Here is a 16699-nt window from a genome sequence, read left to right as displayed (position 1 = left end):
TGAGCACAAGTGCCAAGTGGTATATGATAACGTAATTTTAACGCGATTGACAAACTCCCTATTGAGCGACTAAATGGTAGTAAGAAAATCATCAAACTTTCAGTTTTTGTTCGAAAAAATCATTCTCAATACCTGTGAACGCGCAACCCAAAGAATACCTACAGGTAGGTACATATTATTATAGCCAACGCTAAACTACTAAAAATATCGGAGATGTTCGTCAATTACCAAAATATTTTTTAAATCAAACCATGTACATTAAATGTAATATAAACATTTGGTGAACATTTCAAGTATCTACGGCTATTCGTTATTGAATTACACACAAAAAAAAAAAACAAAACAGATTATGTAAAAAACTGAGTTTGCGTGAAAATTGCAGTGTTTTTTATTTATTTTCTTATTGTTTTTATCGATAATTTTAAAAAGTATTATTAGAATATTAGGTACTACGTACGTAGCTCTATGTATGTATGTTGTTTTTTCGTTATGATAAACAAACATGGTGCACCATATTTATAAGCAATACATTATACATAAGTAGTTATTAATTATTACATTACTAACTAAAATAAGTTTTATATTAATATTGCTATAAGTTAGCTAAAGATAATGTTGACATTGGTATATGTGTGGTAATGTGATAATGTGACGTGGCGTCTAAAACGTGCCAATCTAATTAAACGTCAAAAAGAGAGTCTATGAAATAATAATAATAAAAAAAAATACCAAAGTACTTTAGCGAATTATTGATATTTGTCACTACAGTTTTAACCTACATAATTCATATTATTTATTTAATATTGAATTAATCGAAACAATAAAAAGTTATTTCGACCATTTTAATTTGCATTTAAAAATATTTTATTACCGTGTGTATTTGCTACCGTCTAATATTAAAACGCTTAAAGCAGCGGCACACAGTTCGTTTAACCTTCATTGTCTACACGACAGTGGAGTAATGATTGCAGCTCACATGGAAACCCAACGGAATTTTCTGGGCAAATGATTAGGTACCGTGTTGCTAAATCAATGTGTGTTTGTGTGAATTATCGTGGACCAATTTCCCACAGCACGCGATGGGAAAAATATTGCAATTGTGATTGTACGCAGATACGCAAAAAGTAACCGACGATGTATAATATTATAGGTCGTGTACAGTTGGGCAATACGGTAGGTAGTAGGCACATATGTGTGTGTGTGGTGTGTGTGTGTGTGTGTGGCGTGTGCGTGTATTAAAATTCCATTCGGAACGATCGTATACGATATAGGTATGAAGGTGATGCACCATAGTTTTTATTAAATAATGATAGACTTCAAGTTTGACAAAAGTGTGAAGAAACTGTTGATTGTTGAAAACCTCCAAAGCCCCGTACGCAAATATATTATATACTGTATTGTATGGGTAAATATAGTTGATGTTTTACCGCCGCTAGAAGTATAATGAGTAAATTAATTATAGATACGTTTTATTTTGATATTATTATTACGTTGAAACCAGAGTCGTATTAAAATATATACCTCGTCTAACTAATATTACATTTTACCATTCCCGATACATGATCTGTATGGTCCAGGATTTTACCATACTTATATTATACCTACTATACTCGAGTAGGTACACGCCATTATTGTCTAGGAAAAATGCATTTTGTATGTACGCACCGTATATATTACGATTTTCTAGCTAAAAATGTTTGTATTTTTAAACGCTACAAGAAAAATATATAATACATGTACACGCACCCAACTCGAAATAGTGTCAGTCATCGCATATAATAATGCACCAAATAGGTAGATTCGTTTCGTTCAAGTGCGACAAACAATGGATATTTCGAGTGGTCCGCTTACACGTGCAGCGGTTAACCGCGTAGGCCTAAACAGGTCGTCTCTCGTTTTATCTTCGCGCGTGGTACCTACCGAGGAATGTGCATTAATGCGATTAAAAAAATGTTAAGTGTACAAAAATCGTGATGCCGTATAATACTGTAGAGCCGTGAAGGCACTCATGACCGCCGAATTCGAGAGTGATTTTTAAAACGCACCGTGATACAGCAATAGTTATTATGTAACGAGTATAATAATACTACCTATATAATATGATATTATAATACCTATGGGCTATGACCCCCGTAAGCGCGAGCAGATCGATCGACGAATGCCACGAATCGTATCGATATTCTGAGGTCTCCGACCACGCATATATTTTAAATGCACCGACCATGCGGTGAAGGACGTACGGTTTTTGTGCGATATATCATGCGCGTGGATTGTCGATTGATAAATGTATTTTCAATATAATGTGTAACATTATATGTACCGATATCGTATACCTACTTGGGGAAAAAGGAGAAATACAAAATAATCAAAAATGTCTGTGTATTGTTTTATTTCATAATACTATAATAAATTGGTATTGAAATAGAGCAACGGGGAGACGTAGTATGCACCACCTCGTCCTTGTGCCACTCGTTTTCTATACATCCGGTGCGTATTGTTCATTTGCTGATGACGGTCGTGAATCCTGTGGTCTTGGGACCCAGATAGTCGTTGTGTCCGGTCGCGTAACCAGTGATGCTGCCACCAGGCGACATCAACCCCTGCATCACGTTGTACGCCGCCCCTAACAGACTGCCTGCCGCTCCACTGATGACGCCGGTCGTGCCTATTCCGCCTGTTCCACCTGTCCCGTCTGTGCCGCCTGTGCCGCCTGACCCACCCAGGCCCCGACCGCCCACGCCAAGCCCGATAAGAGCGTGGTTCACGCCGATACTATAGCCGGATGGGTACTGACCACGCTGGTAACCGGGCTGGTTACCTCCATTGTACACGGGCATGCCGATGTAGTTTTTGCTGTTGTCCACGCTTGAGTAATAAGAAGGCTGCTTCTGCCACTGCATCGGCGGCTGGTTCGTCGAGTATACCGGGTATGGCTGTGGCACCGAAACCTTCTGCCAGAGAACGGGTTGCTGTTGCACCATCACCGCAGCGGGCTGCTGCACCAGTACGGGATAAGGCCGGGACACCTCGACTGGTACCTGCTGCACCACCGGAACCTTGACGGCCACCTGCACGGGATACGGAACCGGCCTGTCGACCGGGTACGGCGTGGGCACTTTCACCGGGTATGGCCGGTCCACCGGTACAGACACTTTATAGGGAACGTGCACTGGATATGGCACCGGCCGGTCCACGTGCACTGGGTACGGTTGAGGTCTGTCCACCTGCACAGGATACGGAACTGGCCGATCCACCGGATACGGCAGCGGCTTCTCTACCTGCACTGGATATGGAACCGGACGGTCCACGTGCACTGGGTAAGGGAGTGGTTTCTCCACCTGCACCGGGTACGGCAGCGGCCTGTCAACTTGTACTGGATATGGGTACGGCCGGTCCACCTGCACAGGGTACGGTACAGGCCGATCGTATGACACCGGATACGGAACTGGTCGGTCATACGTCACCGGATACGGAACCGGGTACGGTACTGGCCGTTCAGATTGCTGCACCACCGCGTATCCCTGCACCGGCATAGCAGACACTCCATATCCTTGCACCGGCGTCATAGATACTCCGTATCCCTGCACTGGCGTGGTAGGCACTCCATACGAACCAACTCCGTGGGCACCCCATCCCATCGGGTTGTAATGACCGACACCCCGTTTTCTCGTGTTTGATTCTCTGGTTGTGGTGGTGTGGTTACCATTTTTAACGTGAACTTCGTTGTGGCACCAAACGTTGCTGGCAAATGCCAACAGGCACATATACAATATCTGTTAAAAAATTATGTTTTTGTTTTATATAATATTTTAAAGATAAGTTCTAAAGTAAATATTTGTTTATTTAGTTATTACCTATTAGGTACCTATTATTAGGTACGTTATATACAGGGTTGGGCAGTATCAAAAATACAATTGTATCAAGTATCATGTATCATGATACATTTTAAACTAGTATTATGAATCTTTTTTTGCTAAAAGATACAAGATACTATATTATTGTAAAAATTTGTACTGAATAGTACCAAAACATTTCGATTTTCGATATTAGATAATTTCGTCGCGGATTGTATTTTTACGAAAAATTGTCCAAGTGCAATCGAGCCAAAATTAACAATAACGAAAAAATGTACCATACAATCTTATAATTTTTGTAAACTTTTGATAAACATAAAATTAAATTAAGGTGCCCGTATGGCTGTACACGGTATGCGTATCTACACGCAGTCAACAGTCATACAGAAAAGCACTAAACCGAAATTTCCGTTCTCGTAAAATATGAATATATGTGATGTATTAGTTGAATGTATGATGTGTACCTAATGACTTATTCTATTATTTAATAATATAATTATGACTTTATAAGTATTTATAAATACTATTATTATGTATAGTAATAATATTATGGGGGACGGAGTGGCCGAGCGGACTAAGGCAACTAAGCCGACCCGGGTTCGATCCTCGGCCATGGACGGCATTTTTCTTCGGGCAAGTCACGGTGTCAAGCGCCGCCATCCCCCACACAGGCATAGAAGATACCTACGGGTGCCCAAATCAAAAATTCTGCCAAAAAAAACACACACGTGTTCCTCCCCTACCAACAAAAAACCTACAAACAATAAACAAAAATAGCTAATGGCCTTAGTTGCCGGGCTCAAGCTGAATTAAAAAAAAATAATAATAATAATATTATGTATAGACAGTATAGTGAATTGTGTATAGACGTCTTACGTTCAATAGTTATTAAAATTCGGTTGGAAATATAAAAGTATCATGTATCTTGTATCTTGTATCTTTTCTACATTCACAATGTATCTTGTATCAGTTATCTTGATACACTAAATGCGCATGTACCATGTACAATGATACTTTTTTTTGAGTATCTTGCCCAACCCTGGTCATATAATTTAATATAAATTTGTATTATAAACATTATACGTATATAAATTATTAACACGATAGGTAATTGGTAAAGTGTTACACTGGTACTTAGGTACCTACCCTATTGTGATATTTTTATTGTGTTCTTTCTTAATAGTTGAAAATTGCTTGCAATTGAACGTAGTTACAATAGGTAAACATGAGTATTGAACATTGAATTTCTTGTATCTGTCTGAATTAAAAACAATATCTGTTTGACGGTTCCGTTTCAAGTATAAACAACTGCCGTATATCGGTTTATTTTTTATTTGTATATATCAGGACAATAATATTGATTTGTATTTACATTTTTATCGTGAGGCATTCAACGTAATATACACTTCAATTTTATTCAATGCCATCGGTATATTAAAGTTGCAGGCATCCGGTCAGACAATTTTTTACTGGTAGTTTTACGTTTGCCGTTGATCTACAACCGTTTTCGTACGCTCAAAACGAATTGTGGCTGTTTAGTGTTTATGTAATGACAGGTACGGTATTGAACACGAGGAAGAACAATTAATAAAAGTGGGTAAATAAAAAATCGAAGGTCAATCGATAATCTGGGTGACTCTAGTAATTTTTATTCACTTATTCACTGACAGTATTACACGCCTAATAATATTATACTTAACGGATTAATTGACCACGCGCAGCAAAGCTAATCATTCAAACGAAAACAAAAACCATTATACCATATTTTCAAAATGTATTACTTTATATACTTAATTTACTGTTTCTGTTATTAAGCCAAACATAAGCTGCACACCACCGTTATAAAATATAAATTTTATGTTAACATTAAATTTTGAAACAAATATAAAAACTTCTATAATCCTTAAATTGATTACACAAATTAATAACTGAGGATTTTTTTTTCAAAACTATTACATTTAAAAAATATATATATTTTCTTTATTTTCAAAACAATAGTATAGTATACATACATATTTGGTAAAAATTGCATTATTCGCTGTTTTTATCGTTATCATATTATAAGTTTTTACTTTTTTTTAATGACAATATATATTATACATATATTTTAGATTCTTAGCGGAGCGATGAATGTATTTATATTACAATGATATGTGTTTTTGTTATTTTCATTTTTTTATTATTTGTGTACACGATTAGTTGTCAAAATAATGATTCGATTTTAAAATTCAGTATCTTGTTCGATGGGAAGTGAATCTAATTGGTGCATTTGGTAGGTAAAAATGATAACTATTATTATGAAGTACTTTTCAAAAGCGCCGGGAAAACAAAAAAAAATTAAAGAAAAACGGGAATTTTTACGAAAACCCGAATTTTGCTCGGATTTTTGGAAAAATCGATAATATATAACTCTAGAACAAATGACTGTAGATACATGACATTTTCACTAAATGTAGATATTAGCATAAACTATACACCATAAAATGCTGAGCTGTTTACGGACATTTTCAATTTTCAATTTTTTTAGTTTTTTCTATAAATTTCAATAAAATGTTATTCGTTGGGTCAAAAAGCTTGAAAATATAATACAAGGCTTCTAATATATTGTTACAATGACAGTTGAAATATATTCAAATATATGGTCACAATATATTTTATAAGCATTTAAAGTTCAAATTTTAACAAAAGGCGTAAAAATCACGAAATGTGTAAATTATTTTGAGTAATTTTGATTTGATTTTTAAATGTGAGGTTCGAAAATTCAATACAAGATTCCTCATAAGTTTTTCTACCTTTACTTAAAAAACAATGTCTACCGGAAAGTCATATTAAATTGAGCGTTCAGAGTTAAAATTGTCTTATGTTGTTGTAAATCGCACACAAATAACTGTAGGTACTTGAAATTTACACCATATGTTTATTTTATCAATTTCCATACTTTATAATATATTCAAAATATTTTTACTCGTTTTGAACTGTTTACGGACATTTTCAATTTTCAATTTTTTACATGGATCTGTAAGATATTGGGACTATAGTATCACCCTGTGGCATGTATAAATAATAAAACAAATTGTCCATATTCCTTAATTTTTTTAAATAAAAAATATGTTTAACATAGATTATCGGAATGCTGTGGCACATTCGTTCCTTGTAAAATATTGGTCCACTACTTCGCCCATTAAAAACTTTAAATACTTATAATGTTATAAGTTATAACTAATGAACTACTCGCCAAAATTAAATTTTTTTATATTGAAATACTCCAAATATTATTATGCTTCAGAATATGAAATTAATAATACATGTTGTTATTCAAAAATTATAACGAAAAAAAAATTGTAAAATGTTTGTAGTTTTTAAAAATAGGGAGGGTTTTATGTTAGTTGAATCAGTTGTTAATTGGTAAGCATACTCAAGAAAAGTTTTAATTTTAAAATTATATTAGATTAACTAAAATGACTTATTTCTCGATATTTTTTAACCATTAAAATCATAATTATTGGATAAATTATACATGTGTCATGTGAATTTTCCATTAAATTAATCAAAAAAAATTATAATGAACGTTATAGTATTTATTGCAATTTTAACAGTACAAAATTAATTTTACTAAGTACGACGAAATTCGTTATAAATACTACAAAATAAAAAAAATCGTTTACTTACCTGTAACTTCATAGTGTACCTTCCCCGATGATGTCTATCGGAAAACTACAGTTCTGTGGTTTTTACCGTGGGCATTATAAACAGACACGGAATAAAGCTTTATGAAACCGTGGAAATTTCGATTTCCCGGCGGTTATGTCACCACGAGGTCCTTTTTTGTTCTTATCGGATTACACTTGAAGGGTAAACGAATTGTGTTCTAATGCAAACAAGACGTCTATAGCCATTCAGTTTTAAGTGTCACCAAGGGTACCTATAATCCCACAAAAGTATCCCGCTTGATTCGTTACTGATGATCTAATATATGAATTTAATATATTTAATTTTATAACTTTTTATTCATCAAACATTTAAGATACATATACCTATAGTTTGATTTATCGTATGGATCAATGAACGTCACTGTTAATTTACAAGACTCGAGTAAACATTAAAATATTGAGAATTATATAAAATGATTAAGAATAAGTGAATACCTAACTATATTATCAAGGTGGGTTTTGTTTTTTTCTAAAATATTAATATAGTATTCAATAATACATTCAACGATGTTTTATTATTTTAGATTCTGAGCGAAGCAATGAATGTATTGATTTTACAATGATGTGAGTTTTTTATTTTTTATTTTTTTTTTTTTGTGTCTGTCATCACCTTTTAGGACAGTAAAAGTGCTTGGATTTTCTTCAACAGTAACTATTCTGATAGGAAAGTGAATATAGTTGGTACTTTGGGGGGTCAATAGTAAAAATTTCTCAGTAGTCTTCAAAAGCGACGTGAAAAACAAAAGAAAAATTAAGGAAAAACGGGAATTTTTACGCAAAATCTGTTTTTGAGAAAATCGATTTTGGTTTTTGGTGTAACTCTAAAACAAATGACTGTAGGGACATGAAATTTTGACTGAATGTTCATATTAGAATTTTCTATACACCATAAAATTTTGAAAATATTTTGACTCTTTTTGAGCTGTTTACGGACATTGTCAGTTTTCAATATTTTTAGTTTTTTTTTCTATAAATATCAATAAAATTTTATCTGTTGAGTAAAAAAGCTTGAAAATTTAATAAAAGGCTCCTAGGTTATTGTTTCAAAGGCAGATGAAAAAAATTAAAAATCCTTAGTCACAGTTTTTATTAAAAAGCATTTAAAGTTCAAATTTTGACAAAATACGGAAAAATCACGAACATTAGCAAATTATTTTGAGTTGAGAATTCACAAAAATTTTTCTTTTTAAATCTAAGATTTAAAATGTAATATAAGATTACTCATAAGTTTGTCTACCTTTATCAAAAAAAAAATGTCTACAAGAAACTTAAATTAAATTTTTATGAGCGTCTGAAATTAATATTTTTACAACATTTGATATTCACTCGATTTCTCATGTAACAATTTTCTTATTTTATTGTAATTAAAAAACGAATGACTGTAGATACTTGAAAATTTCACTGAATGTTTATATTAGCATTTTCTATACACCATAAAATGTTGAAAATATTTTGACTCTTTTTGAGCGGTTTACGGACATTGTCAGTTTTCAATTTTTTTAGTTTTTTTTTCTATAAATATCAATAAATTTTTATTTGTTGGGTAAAAAAGCGTGAAAATTTAATATAAGGCTCCTGATATATCGTTCTAATAGCAGTTGAAAAATATTAAAAATACATAGGCACAATTTTTTTATATAAGCATTTAAAGTTCAAATTTTGACAACATTTATCAAATTTATAATTTATTAATTATTTTGTAGTTAAAAATGTATAAAATGTTTAACTTTTATGGCTAAGGATTGAAAATTTAAAACAAGGCTCCACATAAATAGGTTATATATAAATTACTTTATTCACAATAATATCATCAAATATACTTGGTAATATCATAGGCTGACTGACCGTTTTCGCTCAGAATCGTTTTTCTTATACAATGATATTATATCATTGAATTCAAATTTAACACCATCCATTACAGTGACCCACTTGTAACCTACTGTACAGCAGAGCGACATCCACTTATCCACCTTTTTTTATTCTGGCTTTGCTAAATGGGTATGTTATAACTTATAAGTTGATAAGACTTGTCCTAAAAATGATGGTATTTATAACTGCATAATTAATTATTATTTATTACTTATAATTAAATTTATATATCAATAGGTATATATATATATAGTTTATTTTTGAACTTTCTATGTATAAAGAATGGTGTGTAAAAAACGTAATATGAGTTATGTGACAATGTGACATATTATTGTATCTAAAAGTTGACGTTCATTATATAGTATGTTCCGGTTTGTAAGCCTTATAAGCCGCTATTATAAGATTCAAGTTTTGAACTACTTTTACGAATTAAATCCTGCTATCTTTTGATAGTGTAAGAAGTAGGAACATGTAATAGATAAAAAAAAATTGTACAAACTATATGCCTGGTATAGAGAACTTACATATCCAGATATCCTTATATATGATTTCTGCCCAAAGTATTATTAATTTAAAATATAAATTCACCTAAATTTTACTAAGTAGCTAGAAATTGATATACTTTGTATATTTTTATTAACTTTTATAGAGAAATTATATACAAACATTTTTAAATATGGGTTTTTTCAGTTTTTTGTATTAATACCCACACGTAAGTTGAAGCGCTCTTATACGGTTTTTTATTTTTCTTAAAGTGATTTTCCTAAACATAAGGAAAACTCACGAAGTTGTGAAGATATTTTGAAGAAATATGCTCAGAGTAATTTTTTGAACGAGATAATTTATTATTAGATACTTTAAAAGTAAAATAATTAAATTACACTATATTAAACCGAACGAGAATGGATGATTGTATACTATCTTGCTGTTTTGATTTTATTATTACCTAGTTTATGATTAACATATCATTTAAAACCGTAAAGGGCAGGATACGCATAATAAATATTGAATAGTACCACCAATACGCAAATTAATATCCTATATTATTTTAACATTATTTATTATTTAAAATATATTGACATTTAACAAATATCAAAATCTAACATTAAAAAAAAAAAAGTGATTTTTATGGGCTGTGTAAATATTAAAATATTTAATACTATAACATTTTAATTCCATGTAAATAATATACAAAGATTATCTTTATTATGTGTAGGTATATTATTTTATGATTATAAAAAAAGCCTCAACCTAATTATTCAATGTCAAAATAATTTCATAGTTAATTATCAAGATTTTAATTAATTAGCTTAAGACAAAGAAAAAAACGGACTATGCAACGGATTTTTACCTATTGTACCTATATCTTTTACCTTTTTTATACTTAGTAACAATAGTATACAATTACTGTTATTTTGGTATAATTGGTACAATATTTAAAATTGTTATTAGATACTGAGCGGAGCTATAAGAGTACACTAAGAGTTTACTAATTATACCTATACAATGTATATTTTTTTTGTGTTTGAACTCTGGAGACACTTTTTAGTAGGTAGAAAAAATGTTTCAATTTTCAACTTTGATTTTTATGATATCCAAATATAACACAATGTTTATATTAGCATTTTGTATACATGGGTAAAAAAAGTTGTCTCTTTTTGAAATATCTATAGGCATATACCTACATATTTTTATTTTTTTTTATCGACAGTAAGTAGTTTTGTTTTCCCTGTTTGAAAATATTAAACATACATAAATACGATTTTTTTTTTACAAACATTTCAAGTTCAACATTTTAAAATTATTACTATTATTACAATATATAAATATATCATAAATTATATACTATTAGTGATAATACGCTGATTGCTGACATACCGTCTTCGAACTGTTTTCGTATACAATGAATTTTTATCATTGAATTAAATTTTAACACATGCATTACCATGACTTACTCAATGATGAGGTACCTGCTCGACACCAGCTACACAGCAGCGCGGTTACCTACTTTTTCTTTTTTATATCAAAGTACATCAAGTTTTAATTTATTTTTAACAAAATGAATATTATGATTAATGATTTTAAATGGAGTTTGTTTTAATCTTATATGTATAATATTATATAGTCTTAATAATTTATTATTCCAAGTATAATTTATAATTTATAAATAATTTTATTATCAAATAAGAAAAGCTTTGAATTTATTTAAGTTCCTATTCTGGCTATACAGTTTTTTTAATTTTTTTTTATTCGTTTAGTCAATTATTCAATCCATAATATTTAAATATTTTGCATTCAAATTTCTCTGCGTAATTTGCATCTATAATATTATTTTCTATTTATTGGAACCTTAAAGTTATGTAGGATGTGTGTTGTATACTTTGTTTCATAGAATTGTTTCTCTTTTGAATTATACACAGTAACTCCATTAAACAGGTTCCTGGTTCAGACATCGGCGTTAAATAACTGTAAGGTCTACAGTTGTAGTGGTACCTATTATGATGGATTAAATTTACTCGTAGCTTATACAAAAAGAATCGGATCTAAACCTGATTATTAATAACTTTTATTTTAATGTACCTGTGATGACTGATGAGTAATGATAATCATATAGTAATTATAATCATAGATATACTTGTATATAATTAATTTTAACTAAACATTTTATTATTTGATATTAAAATCCATAACAATAATAATAATACATTAATATAATGCCACTAATGAAGTATGTAACTGCACTTTAAAAGGATGCTACACCAGCATATTAATATGTTAACTCTGTCTTACAAAGGTAAACATGAAAAATGTTATGCTCACAATAATCTATTTTATTCTGTTATTTTAAATAGTATAGAGTGAATTTATATATACCTATCATAAAAATGTAAAGGTAAGATATATTATCGAAGTTATCTTAATAATATATGAAGGCTTTTATTGATATTTTGATTTTGAACCAAGTTATGATCATTTTAATATTTACAAAAAATTTATAATTTTTAAATACCCAAAATTTGATCCAAAATAAAATATCAATAAAAGCCTCCAAGATGAACGTAAAATTTGCTCTGTTGTAGGTACGATTAAAACGGAGACAACACAATATGCGGGTGTTTGCCAAAACAAATTTATATGCTAACGGAATACGCGTAGCTTACATTAAAAATGTAAATAATATTTTAATTCAATCCTATCACCGGGCTATACTTACACCGGGCTACACAAATACACACACACACACACATACATACATATTAACATATAAATTATTATCTAGTGCATTTTTATAATAAAATCAATCGGAACATAGTAACAAAAGTACATTAACCAATAGTCAAAACAATTTAAGCTACAATAAAATACAATAAATAATTAAATATTTAAATTAATAATACCTATACCTATAGAATATATATTTAGCAAACCATATAGGTACCTACTCGTTTTTTAGTAGGCTTAACCGAAGGAGTAGAAGAGTGGAACATTTATAAAATGTTCAACTTTTATAGTTAAGGAGTGAAAACTTACAACAAGGTTCCACGTAAGTATAAGTTATTCTGTAACCAAAAAAGCTCAACAATATAAAAACACAGTTTTTTTTTTAGTTATTTTATGTTCAAATTTGGAGGAAATTACATATTAAATAACCAAGAATAACGATTTTAGTTATTTTGTTGTAGTTTTATAATATTAATTCAACTTAATGACTATTGCATTAATAATCATAAGTAATAACAATATAAATATCCACACTGACAAACCGTCACAGCTCACAATCGTTTTTCGTATACAATGATATAATTATTTCATTGAATTCAAATTTAATACCATCCATTATACAGTGACCCACTTGTAACCTATTACAAGTACAGCAGAGCGACAACCACTTACCCATCTTTTTTTACATTGAACTTCCATTTCATAATATAGGTACCGGATGAGTATAGTACAAGTTATAACACGCCGACTTATGAGTTCTATGAGCGCATATACCTACTTTATAATATACATTATGCAAACAAAAATATAATAACAATGTTTTTCTGCACATTAGGTATACATTGTACATGATGACATAATGTAGTATAGTGGTGATGTGTATATCATAGAATTTTAATTCACTTTTACGTCAAGGTCTTTTTGGTGCTGAATATCTAGGCAAAATCAAAAATAAATTACTCACAGCTATGTGTCGCAATGGAGAAAAGGCTAACAAGCTGGCCCAATTTTTCCTTGCATTCTGACCAATCAGAAGTTATTAGCACGTAATACTAAGTTAGGCTTCGTTATTTAACTTCATTTGAGCATGAACGCTGACCCGGGCGGATGTCCCACAAGGACTGTATACAATTATTACGTGTTATTATTATTAGGTACTTGCATTAATTTCAGACAAACACATGGAATTTATTTTTTAACAAAACATTTTATTCGAACTGCATTGTACAATTGACATTTATTTTTTCAAGTATAAAAACGTTAATCTAAGTATAAAAACATAATAATAATCAACTATAATATAGTAACTTGACAAGTTCTGACTTGAGAGTTGAGCAATGCCAGGACTCGGGAGAGTAGTCTCTTAATTAATTAGAGTTACGTTTTACGATTGGAGTCCATCCACCGCTTTCGTATTTTGAGTGGCTTTCGTGTCCGTACGAGGATAGATCTGATCCGTAAGATCCATATGAAGAAGAAGCCTGAGCTGGTCCATAAGAACCGTGTGAGGAAGATGAAAGTGCTGGCCCGTAAGATCCGTACGAAGAAGAAGATAGAGCTGGTCCATAAGATCCGTATGAAGAAGAAGGCAGGGCTGATCCGTAAGATCCATACGAGGAAGCGGACAGTGCTGGTCCATAAGAGCCATATGAGGAAACGGATGGTGCTGATCCGTAAGATCCGTACGAAGACAGAGAAGCGGATCCGTAGCTGGCGTCGTAAGCTGAAGCTCCTAGACCATATCCTCCGTATGCAGGTGCTGAGACAGCAACAGCGATTGGCTGTGGTGCTTGGACAACGACTGGTGTGGCAACCGGCACTGGAACTCTCCTGACAACCGGAACTGGTACTGGACGGGAAACTGGTACAGGTACGTTCTGGACGACTGGGACTGGGTAGGGAGCGGGCACTGCATGTGGCACTGGTCTGTCTACTGGGTATGGAACAGGCCTCTCAACTGGCACTGGGTACGGGGCGGCAACACGGACCGGATATGGACGTTCTACCGGGTAAGGGACAGGGTGTGGCACTGGGATGGCGACGGTCCTCTGCACTGGCACTGGGTACGGGGCAGAAACTTGTTGGGCATGACGGTTGATGATGTGTATATCCTTGGAGATCGGGATCAATGGGCCGACGGTCGGTGCTGGGGCGGCGGAGTATGAGGCTCCGCTGTATGCAGGTGCGGCTGCGATTGCGACTCCGCTGTATGCAGGTGCGGCTGCGACTGCGACCCCACTGTATGCGGGTGCGGGTGCGACTGCGACCCCACTGTATGCGGGTGCGGCTGCGACTGCGACCCCACTGTATGCGGGTGCGGCGGCAATTGCGACACCACCGTAAGCTGGAGCGTATGAGGACCCATAAGCTGATCCACCGTGAGCGGCGTAACCAGAAGCTAATCCGGTCGATAAGCCAATGCTGGAGCCCAATCCCAGACCGGAACCGTAGCTCAGACTGGAACTGTGTCCCAACCCGCTTTCGTAATCGTGTTCAGCGACGATACCGCGTTTTTCCGGTTTGTGCGTCTTGCTGTCTGCGCTGTCCGCCCTGACGAGGGCTACGGCCACCAAAACGACGACTAAAGCTGATGTCTGCAAAAAAAAAACAAAATAAAAAAATAACTTTTAGACAGGTGTTTACATTTCTCAACAGCTAGTGCACTCCACCGCCGGCGTCATTCCGACCGAGTGACGGCTCCACGGTGTATATATTTTATACTTGTGAGCTGAGCTGATCGTATATTATAATATGTATATAGCAGTAAATATCGGTATAAAATACAAATGTATGATTACAGGTAAATATGGTACTGTTTGATTTTTGTTATCCAAATACTTACGAATTTCATGTTGACTGTTCTACGTTGCTCGGTTGAATGATGATGTTTTGAAAACCAAATTGGCTATATATAGGTAAAGTCGCCGATGGGCGATGGTGCTCGTTATGACGTACGGGACTCGGTAACACGAGCATTTGGCTGTTACAATATAGGTATGGGTGGTAGGATACGTTGCGTTTGTGGGTATAGGAAAAAAAATATCGCGAAAATAACCAGTTTTTAAGTGTCAATAGGCGTAATAACTGCAAAACTACTTCCTCTGTATATAGGTAGCGCCGGTGTGTTGTGTCATCGTCGTCTCGGCCGTAGACGACAAAAAAAAATGTGGAACTATAAATATTAGGTATGATAATATAATGTTGTGGGTACTCTCGCTAAGTGAATCATCTTGACGATCACGTAACATCTGCGACACGGTATTAGATATTATACGGGAACTTGCTCCTAAAGTATTTACGCGATGCAGACGTGTTACGTAAGTACGTAACAAAATGCATGTGACTTACTCTTCGAATAATAGAATTATTATTAATAGTAAAAATATTATTGTAGTTTTGTGAATAACGTATTGATTTCGACAGTTGCATAGTTGTGCAAGGTTTTCTTTGCTATAAAGCTAATAATATGCGATAAAAAAAACGTGTCGCGCTATACTTGATATTTTCTCCGCTACATAGAAAAAAATCAATCAATTATAGTGAATCATAGATATATTATTTTCTGTTTTTATTGTTTTAGTAAGGGCCAAGGGGTAAGGGTAACGTAATAATATTATATTTATCGGTTGCTAAAGGCGACCTGGGTGGGTATACTGGGTATACGCAAAATTATAAAATTTTAACGAAAAATTCATCATGATTACGAAAAAAATGCTGTATCCAGCCCAAAAATATCTATGTTTAAATAAATAATTTTCGATCATATTCGTATTAGATTTATACTTTTATCACGTGTCATAAAATAAAATAAATGTTTTCAAATTACAAAGTGATTTACAATAGCTGAAATAGGACAAGCAATAAGGATTTGAGTATTGAAAAAAATATAAGAAAAAATTGTATTATTATTAAATTACACAATATGTATTAAGCTTACAATAAGTGTAAGTGAAGTGCGTTGCGGTGAAATAATTAGTGCCTATTGATGACGAATACATCCATCCACTGTTAGAACTTCAGGCAGTGGAAACTGGGAAGTTAAAT

The 16699-nt window shown here is 32.9% G+C and overlaps 2 protein-coding genes across 2 annotated transcripts; both read right to left on the bottom strand.

Annotated features, from left to right (window-relative positions):
• Positions 1-2380: 2380 nt before the first annotated feature.
• On the bottom strand, positions 2381-7579 carry LOC132950423 (skin secretory protein xP2-like). Its single transcript, XM_061021876.1, has 2 exons — positions 7524-7579; positions 2381-3773 (listed from the first exon to the last, which is right to left on the bottom strand). Exons 1-2 carry the CDS (start codon positions 7533-7535, stop codon positions 2499-2501), a joined length of 1287 nt encoding a protein of 428 aa, XP_060877859.1. The 5' UTR covers positions 7536-7579; the 3' UTR covers positions 2381-2498.
• Positions 7580-13842: 6263 nt separating this feature from the next.
• On the bottom strand, positions 13843-15657 carry LOC132950424 (skin secretory protein xP2-like). The gene is made up of 2 exons (XM_061021877.1): positions 15498-15657; positions 13843-15249 (listed from the first exon to the last, which is right to left on the bottom strand). The coding sequence occupies exons 1-2, from the start codon at positions 15504-15506 to the stop codon at positions 14023-14025; spliced, it is 1236 nt and encodes a 411-aa protein (XP_060877860.1). The 5' UTR covers positions 15507-15657; the 3' UTR covers positions 13843-14022.
• Positions 15658-16699: the final 1042 nt, after the last annotated feature.

Source organism: Metopolophium dirhodum, chromosome 8 (assembly GCF_019925205.1).
Source record: "Metopolophium dirhodum isolate CAU chromosome 8, ASM1992520v1, whole genome shotgun sequence".
Lineage (NCBI taxonomy): Eukaryota > Metazoa > Arthropoda > Insecta > Hemiptera > Aphididae > Metopolophium > Metopolophium dirhodum.
Note: the sequence above shows the minus strand (reverse complement) of the source record. Positions and strands in the feature narration are given on the sequence as shown.